This window comes from Schistocerca gregaria, chromosome X (assembly GCF_023897955.1).
Source record: "Schistocerca gregaria isolate iqSchGreg1 chromosome X, iqSchGreg1.2, whole genome shotgun sequence".
NCBI classification, from domain to species: domain Eukaryota; kingdom Metazoa; phylum Arthropoda; class Insecta; order Orthoptera; family Acrididae; genus Schistocerca; species Schistocerca gregaria.
The window spans coordinates 638,810,700-638,838,623 of NC_064931.1; the positions used below are offsets into that span (position 1 = coordinate 638,810,700).

At 41.7% G+C, this 27,924-nt stretch overlaps 1 protein-coding gene across 2 annotated transcripts in view; it reads left to right on the forward strand.

Moving 5' to 3' along the window:
* The first annotated feature begins 338 nt into the window (after positions 1-338).
* Positions 339-27,924, forward strand: part of LOC126297738 (leucine-rich repeat-containing protein 20-like) — a 36,018-nt gene continuing 8,432 nt past the window's right edge. The window contains exons 1-2 of one of the 2 annotated variants that reach the window (XM_049988887.1): positions 339-586; positions 26,998-27,141. In XM_049988887.1, the coding sequence (XP_049844844.1) occupies positions 457-586; positions 26,998-27,141 (274 nt within the window). In that variant the 5' untranslated portion in view covers positions 339-456. Of the gene's footprint in view, positions 587-23,515; positions 23,595-26,997; positions 27,142-27,924 lie in introns of those variants that run through there. The other variant, XM_049988888.1, reaches the window with a different exon arrangement.

Sequence of the window (27,924 nt, forward strand, 5' to 3'; positions counted from 1 at the left end):
GTTCTGCTTTGTTGTGGCGAGTGCGTGTCGAGCGATCACTTCCACGTGCCGAATCCCCTGAAACACAACGTCACCGGAATTGCACCTGAGTCTTCAGTTTCAGCTTCAGAACTACGGTTTTACCCGTAGCAGTTACGGTTATAAGTAGAAGAACGGTCATTTCCGAAACGCCACTATTGTGAGTCCCCGTTTCTGACCGAAGGGGAGTTGGCAATTCGGCTGTCGACATTCGGCCTAGACGAACCTCAAAGAGTAGTCGAGGGTTTCTTCCGCTTCTTGCACAATTGGTTTTTCCCACTGGTCCGCGTATTTTGAGTTCGCGAAATGATGGTGGATGTGCGCGGCGCCGCCGCGCACGTGCGACGCCGGCGGGGTGGGGGGGCGTCCGTATTTAAGCGCGCCCGCGCCGCTGCCGCCGCAGATCCCTAGCACCGAGCAACAGCAGCCGACGCGAACATGAGGCCCCCGCAGTTCGGAGCAGACATCACCAACCAGGCGGCAGTGATGCACTGCACCCGCATGGCTGGAAGGGCAATCATCCGCGTCGTGGGCAGATGCACCGAGGCGCAGGAGAACAACAATCTGGGTCAGTCTCTAGCCTTCTCTCTTTTGTTTACTATCGCTCGTTCCTGTCATACCGCTGTGCCTGTTGATGCCAGCCACTACGGCGTAGTATCTAACCTGTGCAGCATGCTCTCCTTTGTTTAGCATTGGTTATTCATTTCACTCGTAATTCCGATTCTTATGCCACACTCGCTCTCGCAGTTTAACTCGTTTACCAATGTACTCAGTAGTTAACACCTGCATGCATGGCAGAGGGCACTTCGTGACAATTTCATCGCCTACCATTGTTGCTGTACTGCTGGTATCGATACTGCTACAAGTTTCCCTTCTTTCAATTAGTTGTTTCCGCGTGTTTTCAAGCTGTTTGAAAGTTACCTACGCTCTTTTGTTTACTATCGCTCGTTCCTGTCATTTTTACCGCTGTGCCTTTCGATGCCGCCTACTCTTGGCGTGATCTATGGCGTAGTATCTAACCTGTGCAGCATGCTCTCCTTTGTTTAGCATCGGTTATTCATTTCACTCGTAATTCCACTTCTTAATGCCACACTCGCTCTCGCAGTTTAACTCGTTTACCAATGTACTCAGTACTTAACACCTGCATGCATGGCAGAGGGCACTTCGTAACAATTTCATCGCCTACCATTGTTGCTGTAGTGCTAGTATCGATTCTACTGCAAGTTTCCCTTCTTTCAATTAGCTGTTTCCGCATGTTTTCAAGCTGTTTGAAAGTTACCTACATTTTAGTCTCTTGCCTTTTATTAATCGTCATTTCAGAAACGGAAACACGGATTTCCATCTTGTCTTTCTTGTTTCTGAACAGATATGTCCCAGTGTCTGCTAGATATAGCAATTTCGTGTGCGATAGCTGCATCAGACAAGATTTCTGTCATTTTTGTAGGTGACAAATTAATACACTGAAAAAGAAAATAACGTTCGCTATGTACCATTAGCAGTAACATATTTTGGTTCGATATGTATAGTGGAAAAACCAAATAAATCCAATTACTAACCAGAAAATAAATTATTGATTTCTCGGTCTTAAGTTCACTGTATTTAATTAGAGTTTTACATCAGACGCGTTTCGCTTTTATTTACAAAGCATCTTCTGTGGCCATTAATGTTTCTGCGTCTTTTTAACGTATTCTGCAAATTCTCTTACGCTACATTGGAGCTATTTACACTTCATCTCACTTTGGAAATAGAACTGAATTTGTATGCATACTCACTCAGCACAGTATTAGTGTTTATGTTTGCTCCTTTGTTTTTCGTATAGCTACAGCAAAAAAATGAACAAACATAAACACTGCAATATTGTGCTGAGTCACAACGCCTATAACTGCATTTCTATATCACAAGTGAGGCGAAGTGTAAATAACATCGATGCAGCGTAAGAGAAAGTGCAAAAGGGTAAAAACTGGCAAGTTTATAATGTAACGAAGTTTCTTTCTTTATCAGTCTCCGCTAACAGAGAGGGAAGAACCAGTGGTTTGCAGCATATGTGAACAAAGGGCAGAAACTCCGGCCACAGAAGATGCTTTGTAAATGAAAGCGAAACGCGTATGGTGTGAAATTCTCTTTAATTAATTGCAGTAAGCTTGAGACAGAGAAACCAATAATAGTTGATTTTAACAGCTGCTGCGAAATAGTTTGACATCTAACTAATATAATTTTTAGCTGTTGTTTCTATAACGTCTATGTTTATCGTTCTTGTATTTATTTCGTTGGTATTGTAACAGCAACAAATTCCCTAGTTTTAGCTACGTGATTACAGAGTTTAAAAACTGACAGCATTACACTTCCTGTGGTAGTTTAACAGTGCATAGTCATCATGCAAACGACTTCATCGTCTCTTTTTTTCTTTTAGATTAAAGACAGACTTTTCTCTTTGTTGCCATTTTTACTCACCGGTAAGATTGTGCTATTACAAGAACGTCATGCACTATTTAATACAAGTTATAGGCTAATGCGCAACAAACTCGATGTCAATTCTACATGCAATAATTATTGCAAAGTTCTGACCCAGCTTTGCCCAATATTAGTACTCTCAAAGTTCACTTTGAGGAGCGGGAGAAGAAAAGAGGGGTTAGAGTTTAATGTCTCGTAGACATTAGGAAAACAAGCTCACTTGAACAGGAGGTGGGAGGAAACTGTTTCCAGATTAACCCAAAGTTGTTTAGGTAAACCAACGTCGGGATTGTGTACTGCGCAACTGAGCCCAGTGTCTTCACCAACGAGGGAAATGCTCTGTTTGTTGTGAGCGTTCGACGCATTTTGTTTGGAGGAGCTCGTGCATTGTGTTCTCAGCTCACAGAGTTGCCAGTGGCTGCGAGGCCGCTTTGCCCTTCTCGCTGCAAATAGCAGTGCGGAACTTGACAGTTCGCCAAGCTCGCGGCCACGTGCGCACACAGCTGTTCCCGCACAAAGGAGCGGCGCGACAGCTGTTTTCTGTCAAACCGGTGCTCCGCGCCAGATAACGCTCACCTTACGCTGCTGGCAATTGCGCCTTTGCTGGTGACGTACCGCCTCCGCGAACCGCTTCGCAAACAAAGCGACGCGACGGTGCAAGGTTGCGTCATGTTAGACCCGATACAAACAAACACACTCCAGCTTACATGTACACTATAATTCCAGATTCACAACAGTCAAGAGACAGTAGATTGTACTAGTTCCGAATTTACATTTAGGTTACTTTAATAATTTCCCTGATGTGATTTTTTTTATAATTTCAACTAAAATGAACGGTATTACTATTTTAATACACTTCGCGGATTTGTCCACACAGAACTTCTCAAATCAATTTTCTTGCATTTAGATCTAAATATGCGTACATACTCCGCTAGCTGCCGTATGGTGCAAGGCGGAGGGTACTCTGTATCACTTCTAGTTATTTACTTTCCAGATCCACTCCCAAATAGAGAGAAATACAATTGCCTATGCCTCCGTACGAGACATGACTTGCCCTGTCTTATCTTTGTGGGCCTTACGCGAAATGTACGTTGGTAGCAGTAGAATCATTCTGCAGTCAGCTTCAAATGCCAGTTCTCTAAATACAGGAAGCGAAAGGCTATTTACAATTTGGACAGAAACCAGATGGCAGTTATAAAGAGTCGAGGGACATGAAAGGGAAGCAGTGGTTGGGAAGGGAGTGAGACAGGGTTGTAGCCTATCCCCGATGTTATTCAATCTGTATATTGAGCAAGCAGTAAAGGAAACAAAAGAAAAATTCGGAGTAGGTATTAAAATCCATGGAGAAGAAATAATAACTTTGAGGTTCGCCGATGACATTGTAATTCTGTCAGAGACAGCAAAGGTCCTGCAAGAGCAGTTGAACGGAATGGATAGTGTCTTCAAAGGAGGATATAAGATGAACATCAACAAAAGCGAAATGAGGATAAATGTAGTTGAATTAAATTGGGTGATGCTGAGGGTATTAGATTAGGGAATGAGACACTTAAAGTAGTAAGTTTTGCTATTTGGGGAGCAAAATAACTGATGATGGCCGAAGTAGAGAGGATATAAAATGTAGACTGGCAATGGCAAGGAAAGCGTTTCTGGAGAAGAAAATTTGTTAACAACAAGTATAGATTTAATTTCAGGAAGTCGTTTCTGAAAGTGTTTGTATGGAGTGTAGCCATGTATGGAAGTGAAACGTGGACGGTAAATAGTTTAGATAAGAAGAGAATAGAAGCTTTCGAAACGTGGTGCTACAGAAGAATGCTGAAGATTACATGGGTAGATCACATAACTAATGTGGAGGTATTGAATAGAATTGGGGAGAAGAGGAGTTTGTGGCGCAACTTGACTAGAAGAAGGGATCGGTTGGTAGGACATGTTCTGAGGCATCAAGGGATCACCAATTTAATATTGGATGGCAGCGTGGAGGGTAAAAATCGTAGAGGGAGACCAAGAGATGAATACACTAAGCAGATTCAGAAGGATGTAGGCTGCAGTACGTACTGGGAGATGAAGCAGCTTGCACAGGACAGAGTAGCATGGAGAGCTGCATCAAACCAGTCTCAGGACTGAAGACCACAACAACAACAATTCACGAAGCATCTCAGTGAAGTTCGCTTGGTGATCGAACCTAGCGGTAAAAAGTCTAGCAGCGTGCCTAGAAATGCTTCGATGACTTCTTTTAATTCCACCTAGTGGGGATTCCAAACAACCGAGCGGTACTCAAGAATGGGTCGCATCAGTGTTCTGTATGTAATATCCTTTACATATGAACCACATTTCCCTAAAACTGTACCAATAAACCAAAGTCGATCACTCGCCTTCACCACTACAATTTTCCAATCGTTCAATTTCTTATCGCTTTGCAACGTAACGCCTAGATATCTAACTGACCTCACTGTGTCAAGTAACTCACTACTAATGCTGCATTCGAACATTACGGGATTGCTTTTCTTACTCATCTATATTATCTTACATTTTTCTACATTAAGACTTAGCTACCATTCATCACACTAAGTAGAATTTTTGTATCAACGCCGACACTTTCCTTTTCACCACTGCATCATCAGCAAACAGCCGCAAATTGCTGCCTACCCCATTCGTCCGATCATTTATGTATTTAGAGAACAAGAACGATAGTATCACACTTCTCTGGGGCACTTGATGAACACTGACGGTCGAGGACAACATCCTGGGTTCTATTATTTAAGAAATCTTCCAGTCACTCAATTCGTTAGTAGTCTGCAGTCTGCTTGTGTTCTTGTTCGACGAGTACCAGTATTCAGCGGTCACAACAGAGACATGTCCCGCAGCAACTTATTCCCAAGAAATTGCAGTTTTCCCTCTCTTATTCGAACCAGCTAGCACAATGCGACAGCACTGGACCCTGGGATAGCAGTTTCAAATCCTGGGACAAAAAGAAATTTTCTCAGACCTGTATTTTGTCTGCAATGGGAGAACATGTGATGGCCTTCAGTTCTTGATCAACAAACCTAGCACCAGCGATCTGGGTTAAGCCCCAAGCTTTCTTGCGGCTCTCGTGGGGTGATGTAAAGGACTGTTGATAGGGATCTATCGGCTGGAACACTGAATTCGGCGGTCCCCTTGGTGTAGTTCAGAGAAAAATGCGCCTGGTTATAACCCTGCCCATTTTTAAATCGTCATCAACAATACAAGCGTTGCTCTAAAGTCTGCCACAGTCATCGCTTTCATCTGCACCAGTTTCCTTAAACATAGTATGCTCACATTTTGTTTAGGTAATGCGCCAATCTTCCCGAAGTAAATATAAATATGGCTCTGAGCACTATGCGACTTAACTTCTGAGGTCATCAGGCGCCTAGAACCTAGAACTAATTAAACCTAACTAACCTAAGGACATCTCACACGTCCATGCCCGAGGCAGGATTCGAACCTGCGACCGTAGCGGTCGCTCGGTTCCAGACTGTAGCGCCTAGAACCGCACGGACACTCCGACCGGCCGCGAAGTAAATATATATTTCCATTTGACCGACTGCTTCCACCCACAGGTACTTCTCAGAAGTTATAAAAGTCTAATTATGGGAAATAGTGAGACTAAGCAGTAATTAAGACGCTGGAACCGTAACAGAGAATGCCGAAATTATTCTTTGAACAAGCCTGTTACCGAACCCATTCACAGTCTTTTTTCAAATGAGCTGGAATTCCGGTTCTATTAGACACGACGTCTGCGGAACTTTGTACGCTAATCGTCCTCTTGTCAATGCGGTTCTTTATTTATATTCACACAGTAACGAGCGACTCTTTGTTTCTTACTTGTCCTTACGATTTCCTTTGTCCTGCTCACGTCTCAGCCCACATTTCAGTTTATAGCTCACTCACGCCGATGTCTTAACTTCGTGGGCGAATTACGACACAGCAGATTTGTTGATGGAGATATCGTTCATAAACACGGTGATTCAGTAGCAAGCCTATCAGTCATTAACAACACGCACTCAGACTCGTTCTCGCCTCCCGTCAGATGATGCGTGCCTTTCCACGTGCCGATGACGACATTTTGGCACTTTCGCATATAATTAATAATTAAACGCAGTTTCTCTGCTAAGAACGTACAGAAGCACGTGGAGTTGACAGATGCGCACAGCTCGTCAGAGACGACGCTTATCTGCTCGCATATTGTCTGAGGTCTGGGACGCCAAGGAGCACCTCTTTGTTGTCGAGCCGTCGCGACGAACACGCTTCGTAGCTTATATAAATCGCAGGAAGGCTAAATCTGGACGGTGCACTGGGATTCCTGCCAAGTATCTCCCGAGTACATGGGTGCTACGTCTCGGTCCTGTGTGCCCTCTTCTTGGACCACTCCGAGAGCTACAAAATGGCAGAACGCCCAATTCTCCATTGTCTTTGAGAATGGAGCTCGTCTGCCTCCTCAAATACAATCTAGGCCAAGACAGGTGTCAAAAACACACTGCGGAATCACGATGGGTCAATCACGCTATAGGTCGTGTTTGGGATACCATCAGCCTTCTTGTTCAAATAAATATATTCAATAATAATTTACTAGTATAAAGTGGGTCAAACATATGCGTTTACTTTCGGGTATCAGTGGAACAAATGAAGATACAATCTGAGTTTGATGTTCTCTCAGTAATCTTCGAAACGAAGCTTATCTTTCCTTGTACAGAGGAAAAAACCTGAGTTTCTCAACTTTTGATAAAAGTTACGTGACATAGATTGGTATGCATACAGAACACGACCTACTTTCCGGGTTGTGCGGCAGGTTTCTCATCATTCGAGGTATTTGCTTGCTGTCGGTAAATATGGAGCTTTGTTCAATGGTCACGACTGTCTTTAAGAGAGACAAACTCCAGCTTTGATACTTGTCGGTCTTGCTAAAGATAAAATGAAATGTTTTCGGCATTCTTATTATTTACTTTATTGTAAAATATGGATTACAATTACTTGACCCGATTTTCGTGAATCCCTAAACATTTTTTTTTAACTCTCGACAGTTTTAAATTTCCAAGGATAAATTTCTTGGTTAAATGTAAACTGCTGTGTTCCACCTGTACATGGCAGTATTCGCTCATTTGAAAATTGGCCGACAAACCGAAATGCCCTCCCCGAATTTCGATGTACGTAATGTACTGGCTTTTTCTGTCGTCTGCCCTGTAGAGTAATGAGAAGTGAAGTTCTTCAGCACTTGTTTTGAAAGATCTGATTGCAGTTTTATTTGGAGTACAACCACCAGAGTAGGAACACATCAGCACGGAGGATCCTTGTGACAAAATTCTATACTAAGTGTCTCTCAGCTAGTGAAGCTCTTGAAGCATGATGTCGACTAGATCTAAAAGCCTACAGTCTGCACATACTGAAAAGAAGACCACTTCCAAGTGTATCACGTCTGTATACGGATCGCCGGAAACTCAAGTGCGGTCTTCAACAGAAACAATCACGCCCGTGCCTTCTAACGCTAACCTCACGTTTTCTGATTATCTTAATACAAGGAAAATGGAGGAAGTTTTTTAAGGCCATTATCCTAGCATAAAGCGCCTGTAGATACTGTATACAGCATCTGTTACACTCTCGTCTCTCTCTCTCTCTCTCTCTCTCTCTCTCTCTCTCTCTCTCTCTCTCTCTCGGCAGTCAATTAAAAACGAGACTAATGGAAAAGAGCATGTAAACTGTTTAATATTTCAAAAGTATTCGCTGTAACTGTTACTACATTTATCCCTTCGTGAGACAATGTGGCCACGATTTTACCCAGGTGTGCACCTCTTCTTCCGAAGCAAATCGACGGCCACGAATGTCTTTCTTCAGAGCACCAACAAATTGGAAATCGCATGGGAAATATCGGGACTAGATGGAGGATGTATAAAAGCTTCCAGCGAAACTGCTAAAGCAGGCCCACACATTGCCCAGACTTCTTCTTTTTTTTAACTATGCTACAAAAGTTTCGCTGAGAAGCCCTTGCACATCCCCCTTACAATCCCGATATCTCCCCCTGCGCCTTAAATTTTTTTTATATTCCTGAAGAAAGGAATTCATGACACTTCATTTATGACAATCGATTTGCTTCGAATGAAGAGATGCACCGCTGGTTACAATCATGGTTCCTTAGACAACAGCGAACACTTTTGCATGAAGGCGCTGGCCGTCTTGTCTCACAGTGGGATAAATGTGTTAACAGTTATGGCGATCACTTTTGAAATTATAATCAGTTTACTTACCTTTTTCCCGTCTGACTCGTTGTCATGTGACAGCCTTTTACAGCATAACATGCCATCCTGCTTTGATTAATTACATCTATCAGCAATTAAGTAATGCAAAACAAAGACAAAAGCTGGTAGAGAGCGCATATAAGCCAGAACGAATGCTTTCAGAAGTGTGTCATATTGATAACTTCTTTGTTCGACATAGGACAATAAAGACCCCTCAGCTCGATAACAGTAAGTCAGGTCAGCGAAGAGCGATAGAACTAGTCAATACCAAAAACAAAAGCTTAATGCTCTCCACGTTTACGTAACAGCGACGACTTGACGCTGTGGACACCTGAGAATAGAAACTTAGTCAGCTATCTTATCTCGAGAATGAAAGTTCGTCACCGATGCGCCTCCCGCGGCGTTTTTTTCACGACGAGAAGCTTGTTAAGAAAGTGAAAGCCGAGAATGAAGCCAGGTGGCCAGGCTTCCGTCAGGCTGAGATCCTCCTGCGAGCAGTTTCGACCTGAATTACAGCATTCCACACTTTCTAAACACTGGTGTGTTCTGCTCTGCGTACGTAACCCAAAGCGTGATTACTCTCGCTTTCGGAACACATCTGCGTGGCTGTTACCGCACTTCCACGGCCGGTGCCTTCCCTCACGGAAGTGCTGCTTGACTGCGGGAGCGCTGCCCAACTTCTCGCTATTCTCAGATGGGGAACTTAGAGCTACTGTCTACGGAAATAGCATTTTTAATTCGTAAAAATCTACAGTTTTATTCTGATCTCGATGAAATTTTCCATTCTTTACCTTCAAGAAGTTCGCTGTCTACATAAGGTTTCACAATCCGACTTGAAACATATATGAATGTAATACGTACAGGGAGAAGGTTGTTACCAAAAATTTTCTAAAAGTTCTTGGACGGTTTACTTTAGATTTCTGTAGGACTCCCGAATGAACATTTGGACGAACATGTCTGTACATATATTTTAACATGAGACGTTAGTACCAAAAACCTCGAAAAGTACTTGACCGATTTACTTCAAAGTTCTTGGCTGATTTATTTCAAATTTCTACATTGAGAAAATTAATGAAAAATTAAATGCTTAACAAACGAAATATATAGTGGAAAACTGACTGTAATTCCTATCGCGACAATACACGTCTTGGAATAGTACCGGCAGACTTTCGTTATATCAAAGTTCCGCAGCTAGCAATGTAGAAACTGCTACATTCGTATGTCTTTTTAAGTAATTAGGGGTCTTTTCACCGCTGATAACTTAACTTGTACTAAATATTAATAAATATACTCATTCATTAAACATACGCACATATTTTTAGAGTCGAAATACTTCGTGTAGAAAATTAAGTGTACTGAAATCATAAAAGTATGTATCTTACAGTTAGATTTTAGGTACTTTATGCATTACAAATATATATTTTTTGTAACATAAAAATAGGAACCAAAGCATAATCTATGATGTAACTGTTGTTATTAAACTTTTGGTTTGAAATTGGTGCATATTTGCAAAAGTCAGAACCGGAAGCTTAGAACCTGATTTTTATGAATGCCACAAGTGAAGACGTATTCATTCGTCGCTTTCTGTTGACACACAGTGATTTCAATATGCCTTTCGATTGAAAGCGATTGCTGTTTCCCATGCAGCGTGCATCAACAAGGCACATGGCCAATCACTGTATGTGGCAGATATTAAACATCCCAGACAGCACCGGGCACTGCAGCTAGTTATAACAAACGAAAATGCTTTTCGTTGTTCAATAATATAGTTATCTCCACGTTTAGGTTTTATTTTTATCTTCTTTGAAATGAAAAACGATAACAATCTGATATTTTTCTAGTATACCGGGTGAATTAGAACACCGACAAACTGTCAAAGGCTGTTCTGGGATATCTTCTGAGTGTTTTGATATAACGACCCACAGTCACCGGCCGCTCGTTACACGATTATTGCATTCCGTTTGGACGACAATGGATTGATCGGGGGGGGGGGGGTGTTGTTCCACTACCATTTCGATCACCGTACCTAACACCAGTGGACTTTTTGGCCCGGTGGCATGTGAAAAGCGTGGTCGATAGTCGCACGGTCCTGATTGCTAGGATTATCGCAGCCGTGGAAGCAGTAGGCCAAACTCTTGGAATTCTTGAGCGTGTAAGACAGTCGATGGTGCCTCGCTATACACTATGCCGTGAGCACGGTGGTCGAAATTTTGAACAGTAACAATAAGGGAACACTTCTGTAATTGTTACGTGCTATACCGTACACTTACAGAACAGACTGAACACACTGTAATGAAAGTGTGCGCGTGTCGTCGGATGTTTGCTGCATTACTGTGTGTTGCTTTTTGAACTCTTTGATTATTGCATAGAGCAGGCTTTTTCACTGTTGTGCAGGTATTTTCACAAAAACAAGGGTGACTGTCAGGTTACATCTGGCACCAAGCTTCGCTAGAGAGTACACTCCGGAGCAGTGTAAAATCTACACTGTTTAACTATATTATTGAAATTCTTTGCTGTCCCAAAATAAAAATCGGCCGTGGTACATGAAAATAATTTTGCGTTAGTGGATCGTTCATTCTCTGTCCCACACCGAGCGACGGTACCGGCCAGTGTATGCGGCCTCGCGCGGCGCAGAACGATAGGTGAAGGAAACCAACAGAGTCCGGAAGCGTGCAACTCATTCCTGACCTCCAACAACCGGAGGAGACTCTGTTGCCACTTAAGGATAAAGCCTCCAACTCCTTATGAGGGGTGACCGGCTCAGGCCGTGCTAGGCGCAATGCTCTGACCCCCGATATCGCGACTTTTAATTTGAGAAATACTACAGTACTTTGATAGTCACTGTCCTGAATTACCTACTCTGTTGCGAAATTTCTCCGGCAGTAGCAACACAAATCGTTCGGGATACTTACATTATTTTTCATAGGCTTGTAACAACACTCCAATCACTACCTAAGGCGAAGTTAGATTGGCCCAAGCATTATGCTAAATTCCATGTGTACTTCACACAGAAGTGTAATGGATCAGTACCTTCAGCGGTGGCAAAGTCTCTCTTTTTTTTTTTTTTGCTGTAAAATGGTTGCTTTCCTACCATATGCTCGTAGCATATCGTCAAAGATAGGAAGGATGCTAAACAGATACAGCATTAGAAGTGTGTTTCGTCCGCCAGCCATGATTAGAGCACTCCTTGGCTCAGTTAAAGATGATCTAGGGCTGAGGAAGTTTAGATTTTACAGAATCCTTTACCACTTTGGGGAAACATACACAGGGTGAGTCAGGGGAAAGCTAAATGATTTGAGGAGTGATAGTATTAGTGATTCTGAACAAAAAACGTCATAAGAACATATGTCCTGTTCCTAACATTTCCAAGGAAACTAATAAAAACAGTCGGAACAAGACAAATGCACCTGACAGTAAAATTAACATTATGATCTAATGTTTTGTTTAATTGCGTACATTTCCTCACAAAAGATGTTCAAAAAGTCCATCTTCAACTGCAGAGCATATTCCATTTCTTGAAGACAGCTGCTGTGTTGATGATGTGAACTGATTCGTGTAAAATACGAGCGAGAAGTTCCTCCTTTGTATCCACGCTGCGCTTGTAGACTTCACTCTTCAGCTGATGCCACAAACAGTGATCTAATGGAGTAAGAGCGCTTGACCTCGGTGGCCAAGAAATGACTCCACGGCGACACTTGCAGTTCTCGTCACCCCAACATACGTAAATGAAGCGTGCATTGAAATGGCCAGTAAAGAAAACACTACGTAGCCTAATGTCGCCTTGGTCGCATTCGCATGTGAGTGTTGCTGAAGAAGAACATGCAACTGAGGCCCGTGATTTTCAAACAGCTGTGTGTCGGATACGGTTAAGAAAAGGCCATATGTTGATATGAAGTTTTTACTCTTGCTCCTGACTCACCCCTTATAGGCCAGATGATTTGCACCGTTCACTACAGATGTACTCACCACAGCCACACAATTACTACAACCTGAGAAATCTGTAGCAACAGAGCACTGTCTACGCGGGGGACTCAAAATGACGTATTATGAGACACAGACAGTTGCTCCTCCGTCTCACTGTTGTGGTATGCCTCAAGGGAATCGACTGAAATTAGTCTGGCAGATAATATTATAAAAGGAGACAAGGGCTAGCCTTTAAGTGAAATGTGGAATCCAGTTTTATATTAAAAAAACAACGTTCTTTGAATCGGCTGACAGGCACATGCTCCGTAGCAATTCATCGTTTCTGCCAGCTTTCACGGCTAGTGTTATGGGGCAGCAACGACGATTTTTTGTGCAGGCACTTTTGGACGTGACGTAAAAAATGGCCGCTGTTCCGCCGAGATTTAGCAAACAGCGTTCTCACCTGTAGATGGTGGGCAGATGGACCGCTGGCATGCTGTGTCAAGGTGATTATATGATGCGGCTGCAGTCCCCACAATAATATTGATCAATTAATACGCCAGGAAAATTTGCGGAGTCACACTTGTATTGTAACTGTAAGAAACATAGTTTGCATATCATCCTAACTGTACACAGTTATCTTTTTGGTTTAGGAACCACGATTGAGTATAGTGACGAACATTCTTAATATTTAATTCATAAACTATTGGGATTGTTTTTTAAAATTGCTACAATTTTTGAATGGTAACGACTTACCTTCTTACGGGATTTCAAGACCTCTCGCACAACAGAGTACTGTGATAAACCGTCTCGCAATGTTTGCAAAAAATAAATAAAAAATGTGTCAAATGCCACGGTGGCGGTACCGCACAGTTTGACAGTCACACAACGGTACTCGGACGTTGTCTTGGGGCTCAAATTTAGAAATTTGCCAGCTATCTGATCATAAATATAAGCAGTTTTGGCTCCGCATAAGTAATCTTGGTTGCTAAAATTTCCCACAAGATAACTAATTTACGCGTGTAATCTGTACTGCATAATAATCACTTTTATGAAATATTAGGAATGTGCACGTTACATAGAGCATATTACATACTGCTCGCATGATAGCAGAGTGCTCAGAGCTTAGCTCAGTTTACAATAAAAAGAAGTTGCGACCCATGCTCGTTAAAGGATAGTGGCACGAAGGGAAGGGAGCCCAATAGTAGTCTGCTACCTGCAAATGAATGGAAGGTGCTGGCCCGCGCTGCTGCTGCTGCTGCCGGAAGGATTGGCGTCCTTGTTTACATACATGGCTCATACGGCGGCGGGCAACCTCCGCTCTTATAAGGCAAGCAGAGGTCAGCCGCCTTAGCGGTTCTCCTTCGGCCGCAGTGTCTCTCAGCTTAAGATTGTTCGACTTTCAGGCTTTGTGAAACCGCTCCGAGACTGCGTGAGTGATTTCGTTAGCCACATCAGTAGAAATTCCATAGTTTCATGTAATCGCGATGTAAAGAATGGCACGCCACGCGAGTAACACAAAAAACAGTTAGACATTTCTTCGCAGACTGACGCGACAACGCGTAATGATATAGATAGAGGATGAATGCTGCCACGAAAGCGTGCTACCAAACGTGAAAGTAGATCCTAGGAAGCGGGCTGGTTGCCGCATCGCGGGAAAGAAAGACCTTCGTTTGATTTCCTTCAATGGTGAGGTCATTGTTTTTTCATTATTATTATTTGCTGTTTCTGGAACAGGTCAACTCTTTTTAGGCGGGCATGGCAGGGAAATTCTTCCTGAGAAAGTACGAGCTTGATTTCACATCCCATAAAAGCAGTCTAAAAAGAATAAATTCATGAATAAAAATTCTTCCCGAATAGGATGTGGGGAGAAGAACTATGTACATCTTTGTACGCATCTAGTTTTCTCTTACTTTAACACTTGTTTATTTCTAAACCGACGAACAGCTGTGTTGCGGTAAGCAGCTCAGGAATTTGGACACAACCTAACTGAAACAGGTATACCACTTGTTCGATGGACATCGGTGTGTCTCTTCGACAGACTCTTATCTTTTAAGCTACGCAGCTCTTTCATGAAGCTCACGCGTGCTTTGAACAAAGAACTGACGAGCTGCTATCCTGCTCATGTGGGAGCTACATTTCTATGAGAATGTCGACTTCATAAGCTGTCAAAGTCTGTAAGTATGAAATCTACATCCAGACTCCGCAAGCAGTCTTAAAGCGCATGATGGAGGGTACTTCCTGTAAGAGTCACTCCCCCCTTTCCTGTTCGAGTCGCAAGTGATACACGAAAAAATGTTGGTGAAGCCTTCATATGAGCTCGAATTTTACCGTCATGATGTTTTCGCGAGGAGGATGCAATATGCTGGTCGACTCTTGAAGTAGAGTACACTCTCTGAATTTTAACAATAAAACACACTGTGATGCACAACACTTCTCATGTAGCGACTGCCACCGGGGATAGATCAGCATCTCTATGACACTTTTGCGCTTACGAAACGAACCCGAGACGAAACGCGGTGCTCTTCTTCGAATCTTCTCTATTTTCTCCTATAAGTTCCACCGGAATGAGGAACCGCACTCGAGTGTCGGTCGAAAGATTGTTTTGTATCCTACTTCCTTTGCGAATGGACTAAACTTCCTGATAATTCTTCCAATGAATCTCAGAATGGCATCTGGCTTTCCTGCTATTAGTTTAATACGGTCGTTCCACCTAAATTTTGTGACACAGTGACCCGTTAACGTTGAAAAGCAGCCATTCTGCTTGTTCTGGAGTAGCGTAGGAAGGAAGTGTGTACCAGATGGCGAAGTTTTTGAGTGTAACCGCGCTGAGTGGTCGCTGCTAACGAAAGTGACCTCCGCGGCCAGAAGGCTACGGCTCCCGGAAGCGAGACAAGCTTTCTCAGCGTCTACGGCTCTGCGCGCACCGCCAGCGGCTCCACGGCTTCCGCTGCGCTCGCTTGCGGCCATACGTACACATTTGGGAAATAATCAATGTGGAGAAAGGTACCCATCGCGCAAATGCAAGTATTACTACAATTCTATAAAGTCACAGCGTGTGATATAGTTTCAGCTTTTTTATTACGTTGCTATCTACTTAACAACATATTTATTTAAGAATTAATTTTCCACACAAATTTCACTGCATCAGGTAGGCCTGAAAGCCCGAGCCGTTGTTCACGTTCGAATGCTAGCGGTGCGCTTTTGACGTGCTAAGCTGTCAACGCCAAATGGCCCGCAGAAAACGCCAGAACCCAACACACTCCCCATCACACATGTTTGAGTATAAAGAAAAATTTTAATGATAGTTTACCGTACCACACTGAAGGAAAAACGTAGTGCCTGAATTCAAAATTCACATCACTATTAGATTATTTTTGTCGTGAAATATTTCTCTTCTAAAATCTACTGCCCATCAGCTTATATGTGGAGACTTCAGAAAGTAAGTTACGCATGTCGTCCCACGCTAAGACCATTGCGCGAGAAGAGTGCCGCATTGCCAGAAGAGAGTACAGGTTCCGTGTTTCCTGCAGAAACATATCTGCTGCGATACGGATAACAGGTGCATCGCAGTGCGGGCGTGAAATGGCACGGCAACTGGAAACGTAATCCAAAGTTTCAGCACGCGGTACAGTACGATTTTTGTGGACAAAACGTCTAATTTTCACTCAGATTCACTACGAAATACTGAGATATATGGACAAAATGTAATGTCGCGCCCAGCCCTAGTTAAATGGTGCCAACGATTTTCACCAAGGCGGCACAAACTTGGGTGGTGCTGATCGGGAAACCCAGATCTCGCACCGTGCGATTTCCATCTTTTCGGCAAGCTGAAAGAACGTCTGTACGGAAATAAATTTTCGAACGATGAGGTTCACGAATGGCTCCGTGACCAAAGAGCGAATTCCTGTCGTGTAGGAACAGAACCATTTTTAGAACCTCCCGACTGTTGTTTACGAAGACTTGGTGACTGTGTTATAAAACAGTGTCATGTATTTGTGTCACTTTTAAGTGTGGAGCAGCATCTAATAAAAGTTACTTGACCTGCCAGAATAAGGTGTAACGAATGTTCTAAGACTCCTCGTATGTTTCCAGAATGAATTTTTACTCTTCAGAGTAGTGTACGCTGATTTGAAACTTCCTAGCAGATTCAAACTGGGTACTACACCGGGACACGAACCTGGTACCTTTCTAGGGTAAGTTTGTTTACCGAGTGCGCTCTCCCGGCCCGACTCACTACACGCCCCCACAGCCATATGTCCGCCAGTACGTCTCTTATAGGCGTACATCCTGAGACAGGAGAAGAAATATGGGGAAACTATTTGAGAAGTTAAAATGTTTAAATGCCCAATAACTGTGTTAGATGGGTCGGTGACGAAGGATGTTAGAGATTTTTCTTTCTACTTTGGCAGAAAGACAGATGAAAGCTTACAGTACTAAATGAAGGCACCCTTTTTCACTTCGACTTCTCCTTCACTTCATAACTCGTTTCAAATTTTTAAGTCATTGTTGAGTGCTTAACTAGGACGAGGTTCCATACGCATGGAAATAGTAGCGTATTCACAACACGTACATCCTTTCGTTTTGGTTTGCAAATTGAACTGTTGTAGTAAGACACTCGACAGTGATTTGAAACGACGAAACTAGTTGGAGAACAAAGAAAATGTCTAAATACATATTGTCTAAGTTGGGAACATGCTGCCGTCATTTAATCAATTTGTGGACAATGAGCCATTATGAAGAAAAACCTTGTTGTACCCATTCTGAAGAAAAACTCATAGTACATCTCTTATCTAACTTCGTAGCATCGTCCTATTTTACACTCGGAAATTTTTCGTACTGCCTTGAGGAATGAACGTTTAAGATTCCACTGATGACGTTGCTTCTACCATATTAAACCACATTCGCGGAAGAAAAATTCGTCGACACATACGATTTCATCGCCAGAATGTACAGACTTCGGACGACAATCGATGAAATTCAAATCTGTTTTCTTCGATCGGATAGGCCGACGCTCTCACATACGAAATATGGGCAGTGAGAAACTAATAGGTTTAGTCCAATAAAGAAGAAATTTCTGGCATCCTGAGGATGAAGAATATCAGAAGCGGGATATAGCTCGGATTCTATGGACTGATATAGTAGCTTCACTGGAAACCACAAGTAGGCAAAATCTTTATCGGAAGTTTTAGGGGTAAATTATTACCCTCAAAAAATTATTTTTTTCATGTGAGAAGTGTGTCGTATCTTAAGTTTAATGTCACTGTACTGGATCTTTTTGGGGTTGTGGTACTGGCCAGTTTAGCTTTTTATGAATTGTTTCTGCTGCTATCGGAAATTACTTCAACAAACAATTTTTTCAAGTGAGAAGGGTGGCGTGTCTTGTGCTTAAAGTTGCTGCAATAGATCTTTTCTTGGTTGCGGTACGTAGGTAACCTGTTTAGCTGACTACGAATTGTTACTGGTGTGTCTGCGAGAGTAGGATGATGATTCTGTTATATGAAGTGGTTTTCAAATGTGGAGTACCGGTATGTGCTTCCACTTTTCAATGGTTTAGATGTTCAGAGTAATTTAATGTAAAAGTTATGCATGTCTGCCACACATATACTATTTGACAGTCATTACAAGTTATCTGACAGATGCCTGGTTTTCTGAATTTATCTGAAGTTGTACAGGGCGTTTGTAATCTTGTTTTTCAATGTTAACACGAATCTTGTCGAGAACGTAATATCACGTTTCTCTCTTCATCTCGTATATCCGTAAAACTTGTCCTGTTATCCCAGTAAGTGATGAAAGAGTGTGCGGTACTCGCCACGTGCTTTTCGAGACAGATATAACTCATTCACGTGCATTCGGCTTCTTTTTTAGTAGCAAAAGCCGAAGTGTAGCACTCGTCTCCAGAGAGGTGTCGTGTCATCCACCCCTGTTAAGGATGTTAAAATAAATTCTAAGCTACATGACTAATAGATTCTAACTTAACCTAACCTCCTTGACGCCGCCAAAGTCTAAGGAAGTGACAAGCAGTCGGCTGATGTAATCGGTCGGTCTCTGACGACGGCGTCTGGCGACCGTTGTAGGTGCCACCGTGAACGCAGCCTTGGGGAGGGAAAACTAGTTTGGTCGACAGATTGCACGCAAGTATCGTGTGTTGATTTCCGAAGCTCTCTGCAAGTAAGGACATAAGACACAGCTGGCAACAGGGTGGGGACGATAACGACGTCATCCTTCTTTGTGCTTCTCGAGATGGCTGCATTTTACGTCGACTCCTAGTTTTATCCCATAGGCATTTTTCAGTCGACAGTCGCCTGTTAGTTTACAAACACAAAAGTGCACTGAACAAATATTCTCCATATTTATCTAGACGAGACCGGGACCAATGAGATACACCGGCACATTGCTTATGTCACAGCACGTGACATTACAGGTCCAACGAGTTGCAGTTCGCGTCTTCAGGGGGGATCAAGCTATTATTTGAGACCACTTTAATATATCGTAGCTGCACGTTTAAATAGACTCACGCTCTCGATAACATGTGCTAAAGGTAAAGAATTTATTGGGTACCATTTCATTGGCATACTGATTTCCCGCCTGACCCTAGTCTCACATGAATGTCGGGCACGGCAACTAATGTGACGTCACAAGTCCGTTGCGGGACCCGTATTGCTCTTGGGGCCCGGACGAGACACTTGTGACACGGCTCGGGAAGGCCAACGGCAAACTTTCTGTTCCAGAGCACAGCACGCAAGCTAGAGATTTAGGCACTGACTTCAATACACACTGGCCAAGGGTGGCATTCCTCTGTCTTGATTTCTGGATCTGAAATAAGAAACTTATAGAAGGAACCTCGGCTTTTTTAGCTATTAGAATTTTAAGCAAAGAGTGCTGATATATTCGGACTTTTTTTTTCTTTTTTTTTTACAATTCCTTGGCTTAGAAATAATGTTAAGCTTCACTTTCTCAGATAAAATATCTCGTGAAATCTAAATTCAGACTTCCATGTAGGTGTAAGTGCTTTCCAAAATTTTGAGGAACAAATGAAACAGAGGGTTTTAATTTAGTGTAACAAATAACGATGAAAGAAGTTAGCAGTAGAGTAACGTAAGATGGGAACAGGTTGTTGATGCTGTCGCAGGCCGATAAGTTACTTCTGAGCCAGCCGCGCAGCTCGCCTGTATACAGACTCATTTCCCTACTCTCGCTGATGGCAACAAAAAACCAAAATTATTTTCTTTACTAAATAAAAAAATTGCAAAACATTTCAAAAATAAAAAAGGTAATACACGCATGTTTTGCATCAAAAACGTACACAAGACTTGATAAACTAAAGAACAGTGGAAAAAACACAAAAGTCTGTCTGATATTTGCGCTCCAGTCAGTATATAATTAAAAGCAGTAACATAAAATAACAGCACCACGTTAGATATTTTCTGCTCTATCCTTCTGCACTGAAGACCTCCCCCAGCTTCGTCGTAGTGGCGACGAGGCGCTCACATGGGTGAAGCGATATTTCCTGCGATGCTTGTAACATAGTGTATTTTAGTCTCCCTTGTTTGTAACTGTGCGTTATGCACCTTCACTTCAAAGTTCTGTAAATAATAGGTCGGATGTTTGTAATGGTACTTAAAGCTGCTTGGGAATATTCGCTGTCAACCATTAGTTGTTAATTACAACCGTAGGTTTTGGTTGATTGTCATACTGGAGTACGTAATGTGTTTGCATTACTAACTTTTATGTTATCCGATTTTTTATGTTTTCTTATCTACAATATCAGCGATAAATTTGATTTTACAGCACCTTATGACGAAATACACACCAAAATCATTAGTGACTAACATCTAGTTTTCATCTGAGAAGTAGTATTGTTCCCACCTTGCTGTTCGTATTCTGCTCACTGGGTGCCACCAATTCCGAAAAATTTTATTTCGGTCTCATCGAATCATTTTATATTATTCTACAATGCTTCGGTCCGCAAATTTTTCGACTAACATTAACCGTTAGAAGCGCTCACCTAAGGGGTTTTCTTCACCTTTTTCTCCCCCATCGGTCTCGTCCTTCAGCCTATCCTCTTTTCGTTTCTTCTGTATTTAAGCCTTTAGATAATTTACTGAGCCATAGAATTGGTTTTCTGTCAGCCTCCTATTTCCCTGAAAGAAAAATGCCCAAGTATCATACTAAGACTACTTTTTGTCATAGCAGAGCTCTTTACCTTTCAGAATCCCCTCTCATTATCGGCTTCTTGACAGAGTGGATGTGTTATCCTTACCATGTCACTTGCTCGCTGGTAACCACTATGTTTTTCAACGATATAGGGAATTGGTAACTGGGTGAATGAGAGTGTGAAAATAAGAAAGGGATATAATTCGCCAGTTTCGCGCGCGAGTTAGGTTACTTTTCGTAACAGTAATCGTCTACGTGCTTTAGTTTTATTTTTCATGCATCTCCTAGTTATGCAGAAAAAGAATTGTTATGTAATGCAAACCAAGAATAGTACATTAGACATTGATTAATTGCAAATATTTGCCGTACCAATGACTCATTGTAAGGTTGGTCTCAGCACTCTCTGTAGCTCGATTGAATGCAATACCCATGCTGCAAATCTTATCTATGACGGCGGCAGCCCGCTGAATCAGTGGAAGAAGCGAATGGCGAATACTATTTGTAATATCTATTATTTTAAACAACAGCGGAAGCTGCTGGAGGAATTCTTTATAACGTTGCCCTAAATCTGCCTGTCAGCGGTGCAAGTAGTTGTACTCGTCTTCCAACAAACGCAAACGCTCGAAATTATAGTTCCAACAAACCCACAGATCTCTGTTCTACCCTTCCAAATTCAGGCACTTCAAAGACGTTCTGTGTACAATAAGAGGCTTATTTGCTGAAAACGTCGGCTGTAAAATGAAAGTGATCAAAAAGACAACATGAGATTCAATATTCTTTGAGTCAGGTTATGTCTCATAATAGATCTAACTGTTCTAACTTTGTTCCAAGAACTGTCATCCAGTGTTATAAATACATCAGATAGCAAATTTGTTTAACGATTCGTGGAAAATTAAGGTACAAATAATTTTCTTTCTAAAATATGACTACGCTGCAACATGATGGTGCGATGAGAAATCGCAGTTGAAGCAGAACGATTTAAAGTTAACTAAGATCGTGGGTTAGAGACAATTAAAACTATATCAGCATGCCTTAGCTTCATAACAATATTTTATGGCAAGTATGTACGACACGATGTCTTCTGCGATAGGACTTTGTAACAGGCTCAAATAGAAAACCAAAAGTAGATGATCTGTATCCACAGAATCGCAATTTAATTTAAATATTTGTCCATCTATACAGATGGCACTCCAGTATATTTCGTTCAGAAACAAACTGATGTAGAACAACGTACAAAGGCCGCGTGCTCATGTTGGAAGCCGATTACCTGGCCTGATTTCTCTGAAGCGATTGAAGAGTATCATCAGTAGCGCGTAATTGATTAAATACCATGGACAAAGAAATGCGCTAATATGTATCACTAAAGTGCGCTAAATGGGTGCTTACGTTATAAAAGGGGGTGGAGGAGAGACAAAGATCGACTGTGGCGGTTGAGCCCACGTTGGTTTCAAGAAGAACACCCTATAGGTTTAAATGCTGGAATAAGAATGACTAAATTCATTAAAAAGAGATACTCGTATGAGAAAAAGGGAGAACTTGCAGAAGACGAAGAAAGTAGAGAATAAGAACGGCGATGAGAGAAGAAGCACAAGGAATAAGAAGAAACTACAGGTAATTTTAAGCAGACTTGTGAAACACGAGATGCCTTTGATGCTGTCAAAGAAGTACCTTAGAAGAGTGCATTAACAGATAAAAAAACGAAATTGACAGAAAACTTGGTAATGAAAGGAATGCAAGAGGTGATACGAGACAGAAAAACAAAAAGGAGCCTAGAACAGAACGAAACACTTGGACCACACGAAAACATTCCAAACGCACTGCACCGCGAGGATATGCTGTAGCTAGTAGAAGTACAAACAAATTAATGAGTTACGTGAGGCCAAATAACTCATGTATGGTGCAGAATTGACAGAAAATGTCTACCAATGTTGCACTAATGTGCACAGTAACATACCTGCAGCTGTAACGAAACTTAAAAGTGAGTTGTATTTTTCTTAAAATTACCAAACAACAAAGACATAGTATAATGCATAATGTTGAAGGATCTAATAGGTAACACCGGTACTTCCACATCTGCTAGAAAACATGGCTTTAAAGCCAGTGCGATCAGTTTAGTAAGTAGAAAAAAATTCGACCTAGAAACCGAAATCCACTTCTCTTGTAATACAGGTGGCCTGATATCGATAGTCTGTCTAACTGAGTAGTACAGAAAGTTATTTTTGTAGTTGGTGCCGTTACTGAAGCCTTCTGGTATGGAGGAGTGGTATTGAAACAAATTCAAATACTTCAACCTAGTAGCTCACATTTCCAGTTATTGCGTACATCTTTGTCATCTTTATTCTATCTTATTAACAAAATGATAATTATTTCTGGATGTAGAATTTTATTGTTACTACAGAATTAGTTGAATCGGAAATATCGTCTTTGAATTTAGATTCAATCACAGAAATGTTCTTCTCGTTTGTTTTCTTTCATTCCTAAAAAGAAATGCTTTTTAAGACTCTTGTATCATTTACAGACTTATCTAGGGCAATCTCAGATAGCGATCTTGGGCTTTGCGAGAGACGAAGACGTAGGGTCAGGTTAATTAGTTCTCTCACGTGCGTCTACTGTCTAACAAATATTACTTCTAGGGCACTTTCAGGATATACGAATTCCTAACAATAGCGCCAGTTCTCATGGAAACTCACAACAGTTGGCAGCACTAGCTGCAGACCACGTGATGTCTTGATACGAGGCCAAGTGTTTCATTTGAGATGGCGAACGCCGTCGTTGAGGTAGTGCGCAGGTGCGATGAAGCTAAAGAGTCTCTCACACTAGGTAGGTGCACAGAAGAAATAAAAAGACTTACTCTCAGCTCGGTGTGGGTTTCATGTTTGTGCTCATTAATTGCCGCAACTACCACCTAACTCTCGAAAGAACACGCGAAGAAATACAAGGAAAATGCATTGAACATTCAGTGTGTGTCAACGTGGCTTGTGTTATTTTGAGAACAAAAATTCACAGCACGGACTTCTGTAAGTCTGCGGCCTGAGAAAATTATAGTGTCCAGTAAAATGAAAGTGAATTGGCAACTAGAACTGTACACTTTCCCAAATCAGCGCTATTCACTGTGTTTAACTAACATATTGCAATAAATCTTAATACAGAAAGTGCTCTGTTGTTTTTTTTCACTTTAATCATATTGATAAGAATTTTCTGATTTTTCAAGTATGCTGTGATACCATAGCGTCGTTATAACTGTTTTCAGTTGTAAAATATGAGCCTTTCAAATGTTTCAGTAACACTTTTGTCGCTATAAGCATTGGATTTATATATATATATATATATATATATATATATATATATATATATATATATATATATATATATATAAGCAGGTGTTCGCCCCTCTCCACGCAATGCTCTTCAGTGGCTTCACACTTCCTTGTAGCTAGTAGGCCTACACTCTTCCAGCAACAACTTTAAAAGCAGTTTCGGTAATTCATAACAGCTTACTTACGGTCTACAGTACTGCTACCGTATGCAGTCACAAAGAAAACGTAGAAGAAATTTCTAATCAGGAGAGTAAAACAGAGAATGTCCCAGATCATGGAACGATTAAGCACAAAGCCCAGTAGTGTGACTCTTCACACTTGATGAACACGTTATGCACTGAAATCTATTCCATGTATCCAGTGTATTTGTCGTATAGTTTGTCTCGCAAGTGCTCATCAAAGTATAAGAATTACTTGTAATGATATTACTACTATTTGTCTTTGTCGTGGCTGCAGCTGCATTTGTAATTATTTTTGCCGTACCATTTTCTCACTTCAGTAAAATACGCACAGGAAATTGCTAAACGAACTTATTACATCCGCGTTAGTTGTTCCACCTTCTGCTTATAATTAACGTAGATATTTCCTCTTTATGTCCTAATGTTCACCAATGCGAATAATGGATCAGCTGCAGATTTTCGATTTAGATGTGAACTCCAGTTCTCTGATTGATCTTTTCACAAGAACGTTTCGCCTGAACAGTTCTGTGTAACCTATGGATAAGCATTTTTTTAAGTCGATGCCCTTTACATTTTTTCTTTTCGGAAAGACATCATCCAGCATTTAGTCAACCATCGGTCACTTCAGATCACGGCTGACAATACTTAAATTTAAATATAATTTTGATTTGCTTGCACACACTCACTTTCTTGCCGATAAATAACGGTTTGGGAAACCGCAGAGTTGCATAGGTGCCAAAACTTCTCGTTTCTTACTATGAAATGAGTGGACGGCGCTCTAAATTTCTATAAATATCAATAGACAGTTATTTAAACTTTATTCACTTATAACTCTGTATTAGTGACGCAATGTCAGACGACATGTCATAACATTATCAGAACCCACTAACAGGAAAAATTAAAAACAACACATTTAACAACGAAATTCTAGAATAAAAAAATAACAACAAAAAAAGAGTCTCTGTAGCTCCATTGTCAGACGTTAAGACCACGCAAAGCTGGACAGTCACCGTGTCATCCTCAGCTACGGTTCTCCCTGCTATTGTCAACTTTCCTATCGTTGAAACCTGTATTTCTTCAAGTAGCTTCTCAACTGGCCACACGAGGCTGAGTGCATTCTGTTCTTCTTCGCACTAAGGACAGATCATTGGTAGTATTAGGAACTGAACCCAGATTCTCTGTTTGGCAATAAGACTGGCTGATTGCTCATTTATAATGGTGTACAATAATAATAAAGAAAGACCACAATAATTTGCTACAGATAACAAACTTTAACAAAAGACAGGAATAGGAAATGGTGTTAGTCTTGGAATATTAGTAGGAACCATCTCGGCATTCACCTCGGTTGATTTGGGATCTTCAGTAGCAGGACAGCACAAAAGAAGGCAGTAAACAAAATCACTGCTCGACTGATTAGCTCGGTCAATGCCTCTCCCAAATACAACCACCAACTCAGTGAGCTAGAAAGGGCAATGAAGGCTGGCGCGGAAATTAAGTTATAAACTCCTTCGAGCCATTCAGCCTACGGACGGGGAAGGTACTACGATTGTTCTATTCACGTCCCCTTCACGATATCTGTTTTAAATGCAGTTGTAAAATTAAAGAGTACGCCATAGTCTTGCGTTTATATTGCTGTCGCGAGAGGGAGAAACACAGTGCGACTATGTAAAAGGACAAGTGTGTTTCGCCTCCCTGCTAATGATCGTGTTCCGATTACTGTCGAGAAAATTAGCTGAGTTGCAATCAGAAGTTTCTTCTGTTCCTTGAACCAGTGTACGAGTACGATGGCACAACGTTGATGCGAATTACAGGTCTGCGATATTGCTTTATCTTCCATCTTTATTGAGCCACAAACTGCTCAAAGACTCATTAACAATTCTGAAAAACAGAACAATTCATGCATGCGGTAAGTATTCTCATCGCGGCGTTGATACCGAGTGCTCAAAACGTCAATTTAAATTTGAAAACTTAATAAACCGCGGAATAATGTAGATAGAGAGGTAAAAATTGACAGACATGCTTGGAATGACATGGGGTTTTATTAGAACAAACTGCTAGACGCGTGAAAGATCTCTTGCGCACGTCGTTTGGTGCTGATCGTTTGCTCTACCGCCACTTTCGTCATGATTGGATTCCCAGGTCTCTAGACCTCAGTCCGTGCGATTATTGGCTTTGGGGTTACCTGAAGTCGCAAGTGTATCGTGATCGACCGACATCTCTAGGGATGCTGAAAGACAACGTCCGACGTTAATGCCTCACCATAACTCCGGACATGCTTCACAGTGCTATTCACAACATTATTCCTCGACTACAGCTATTGTTGAGGAATGATGGTGGACATTTTGAGCATTTCCTGTAAAGAACATCATCTTTGCTTTGTCTTACTTTGTTATACTAATTATTGCTATTTTGATCAGATGAAGCGCCATCTGTCGGACATTTTTTTACCTTTTGTATTTTTTTGGTTCTAATAAAACCCCATGCCATTCCAAGCATGTGTGTCAATTTGTACCTCTCTATCTACATTATTCCGTGATTTATTCAGTTTTCAAATTTATACTGACTTTTTGATCACCCGGTACATCGAAAAGATGTGTTGCGTGTCTATGTGCAGCTCTTCCGAATGCAGGAACGTTATTGAGTTTCCTGGGAATAACAATAGTCTCCACATAGCTCCGTGTGGTTGTGATATCAAAGAGTCTGACGCAGGAGGCGAATCTGTTGCAGACCTCTCGGAGTGCCAGCTGATGCAGGTGCCCGATGCTGTGTACCACCTCATGAGGCACACGGCGCTCAAGGGCTGCAACCTGTCTAGCAACGTCATTACCAAGCTGCCGCCCAAATTCGCCGTAAAATTCTCGTTGATCACAGGTAAGCAGCCTTGGTCGCAACAAATCGGCTTATTTAACTCTGTTCTTGCGGGTGCTGTGTCCTCACTTGCTTTTCTTTTGTGTGTACCTCTTATTTACTGTGTGATGAGCACAATGACTGTCTTTTTGTAAATTAAACACAAACTTGTACTTATAGCTTAAAAAAAAATCACGTTTGTTATTTCTTTTGGTACCCTGTTTTACCCAAAGTTTGCGGTTATTTCAAAAGTTGTACATTTACACTTTGAATCTTCGAAAAAGAAAGAAGGAAGGAAGGGAGAGAGATTAGGGTTTAGACAACGAGGTCGTTAGAGACGGATCACAAGCTAGGATTGTTTCAAGGATGGGGAAGGAAATCGGCTGTGGCCTTTCAAAGGAACCATCACGGTACTTGACTGGAGTGATTTAGGGTACTCGCGGAAAACCTAAATAAGGATTTTCGGACGCGGATCTGAACCGTCGTCCTCCCAAATACAACTTCAGTGTGCTAACCACTGCGCCTCGTTGCTCGGTGTGCATCTTCGAAGTGTGAATGGGTACGTATGCAGGAGTACTAAACTGGTTATATAATAATAAACTGGCACAGCGTTCAACAACAGCTTGGCTTAAGGTAACATCAACTACATAAATCCTCATGTCTTATGTACCAGCCCCACTGTTAAAATTCCCTTCACTTCAAGTAAGAATAAATTGTACTGCGCTGTTAAAATCAAACTCGGATACAGTAATTCATTGCAAATTTTAGATAATCATAATATACCTGTTACAATACACGAAACATCTG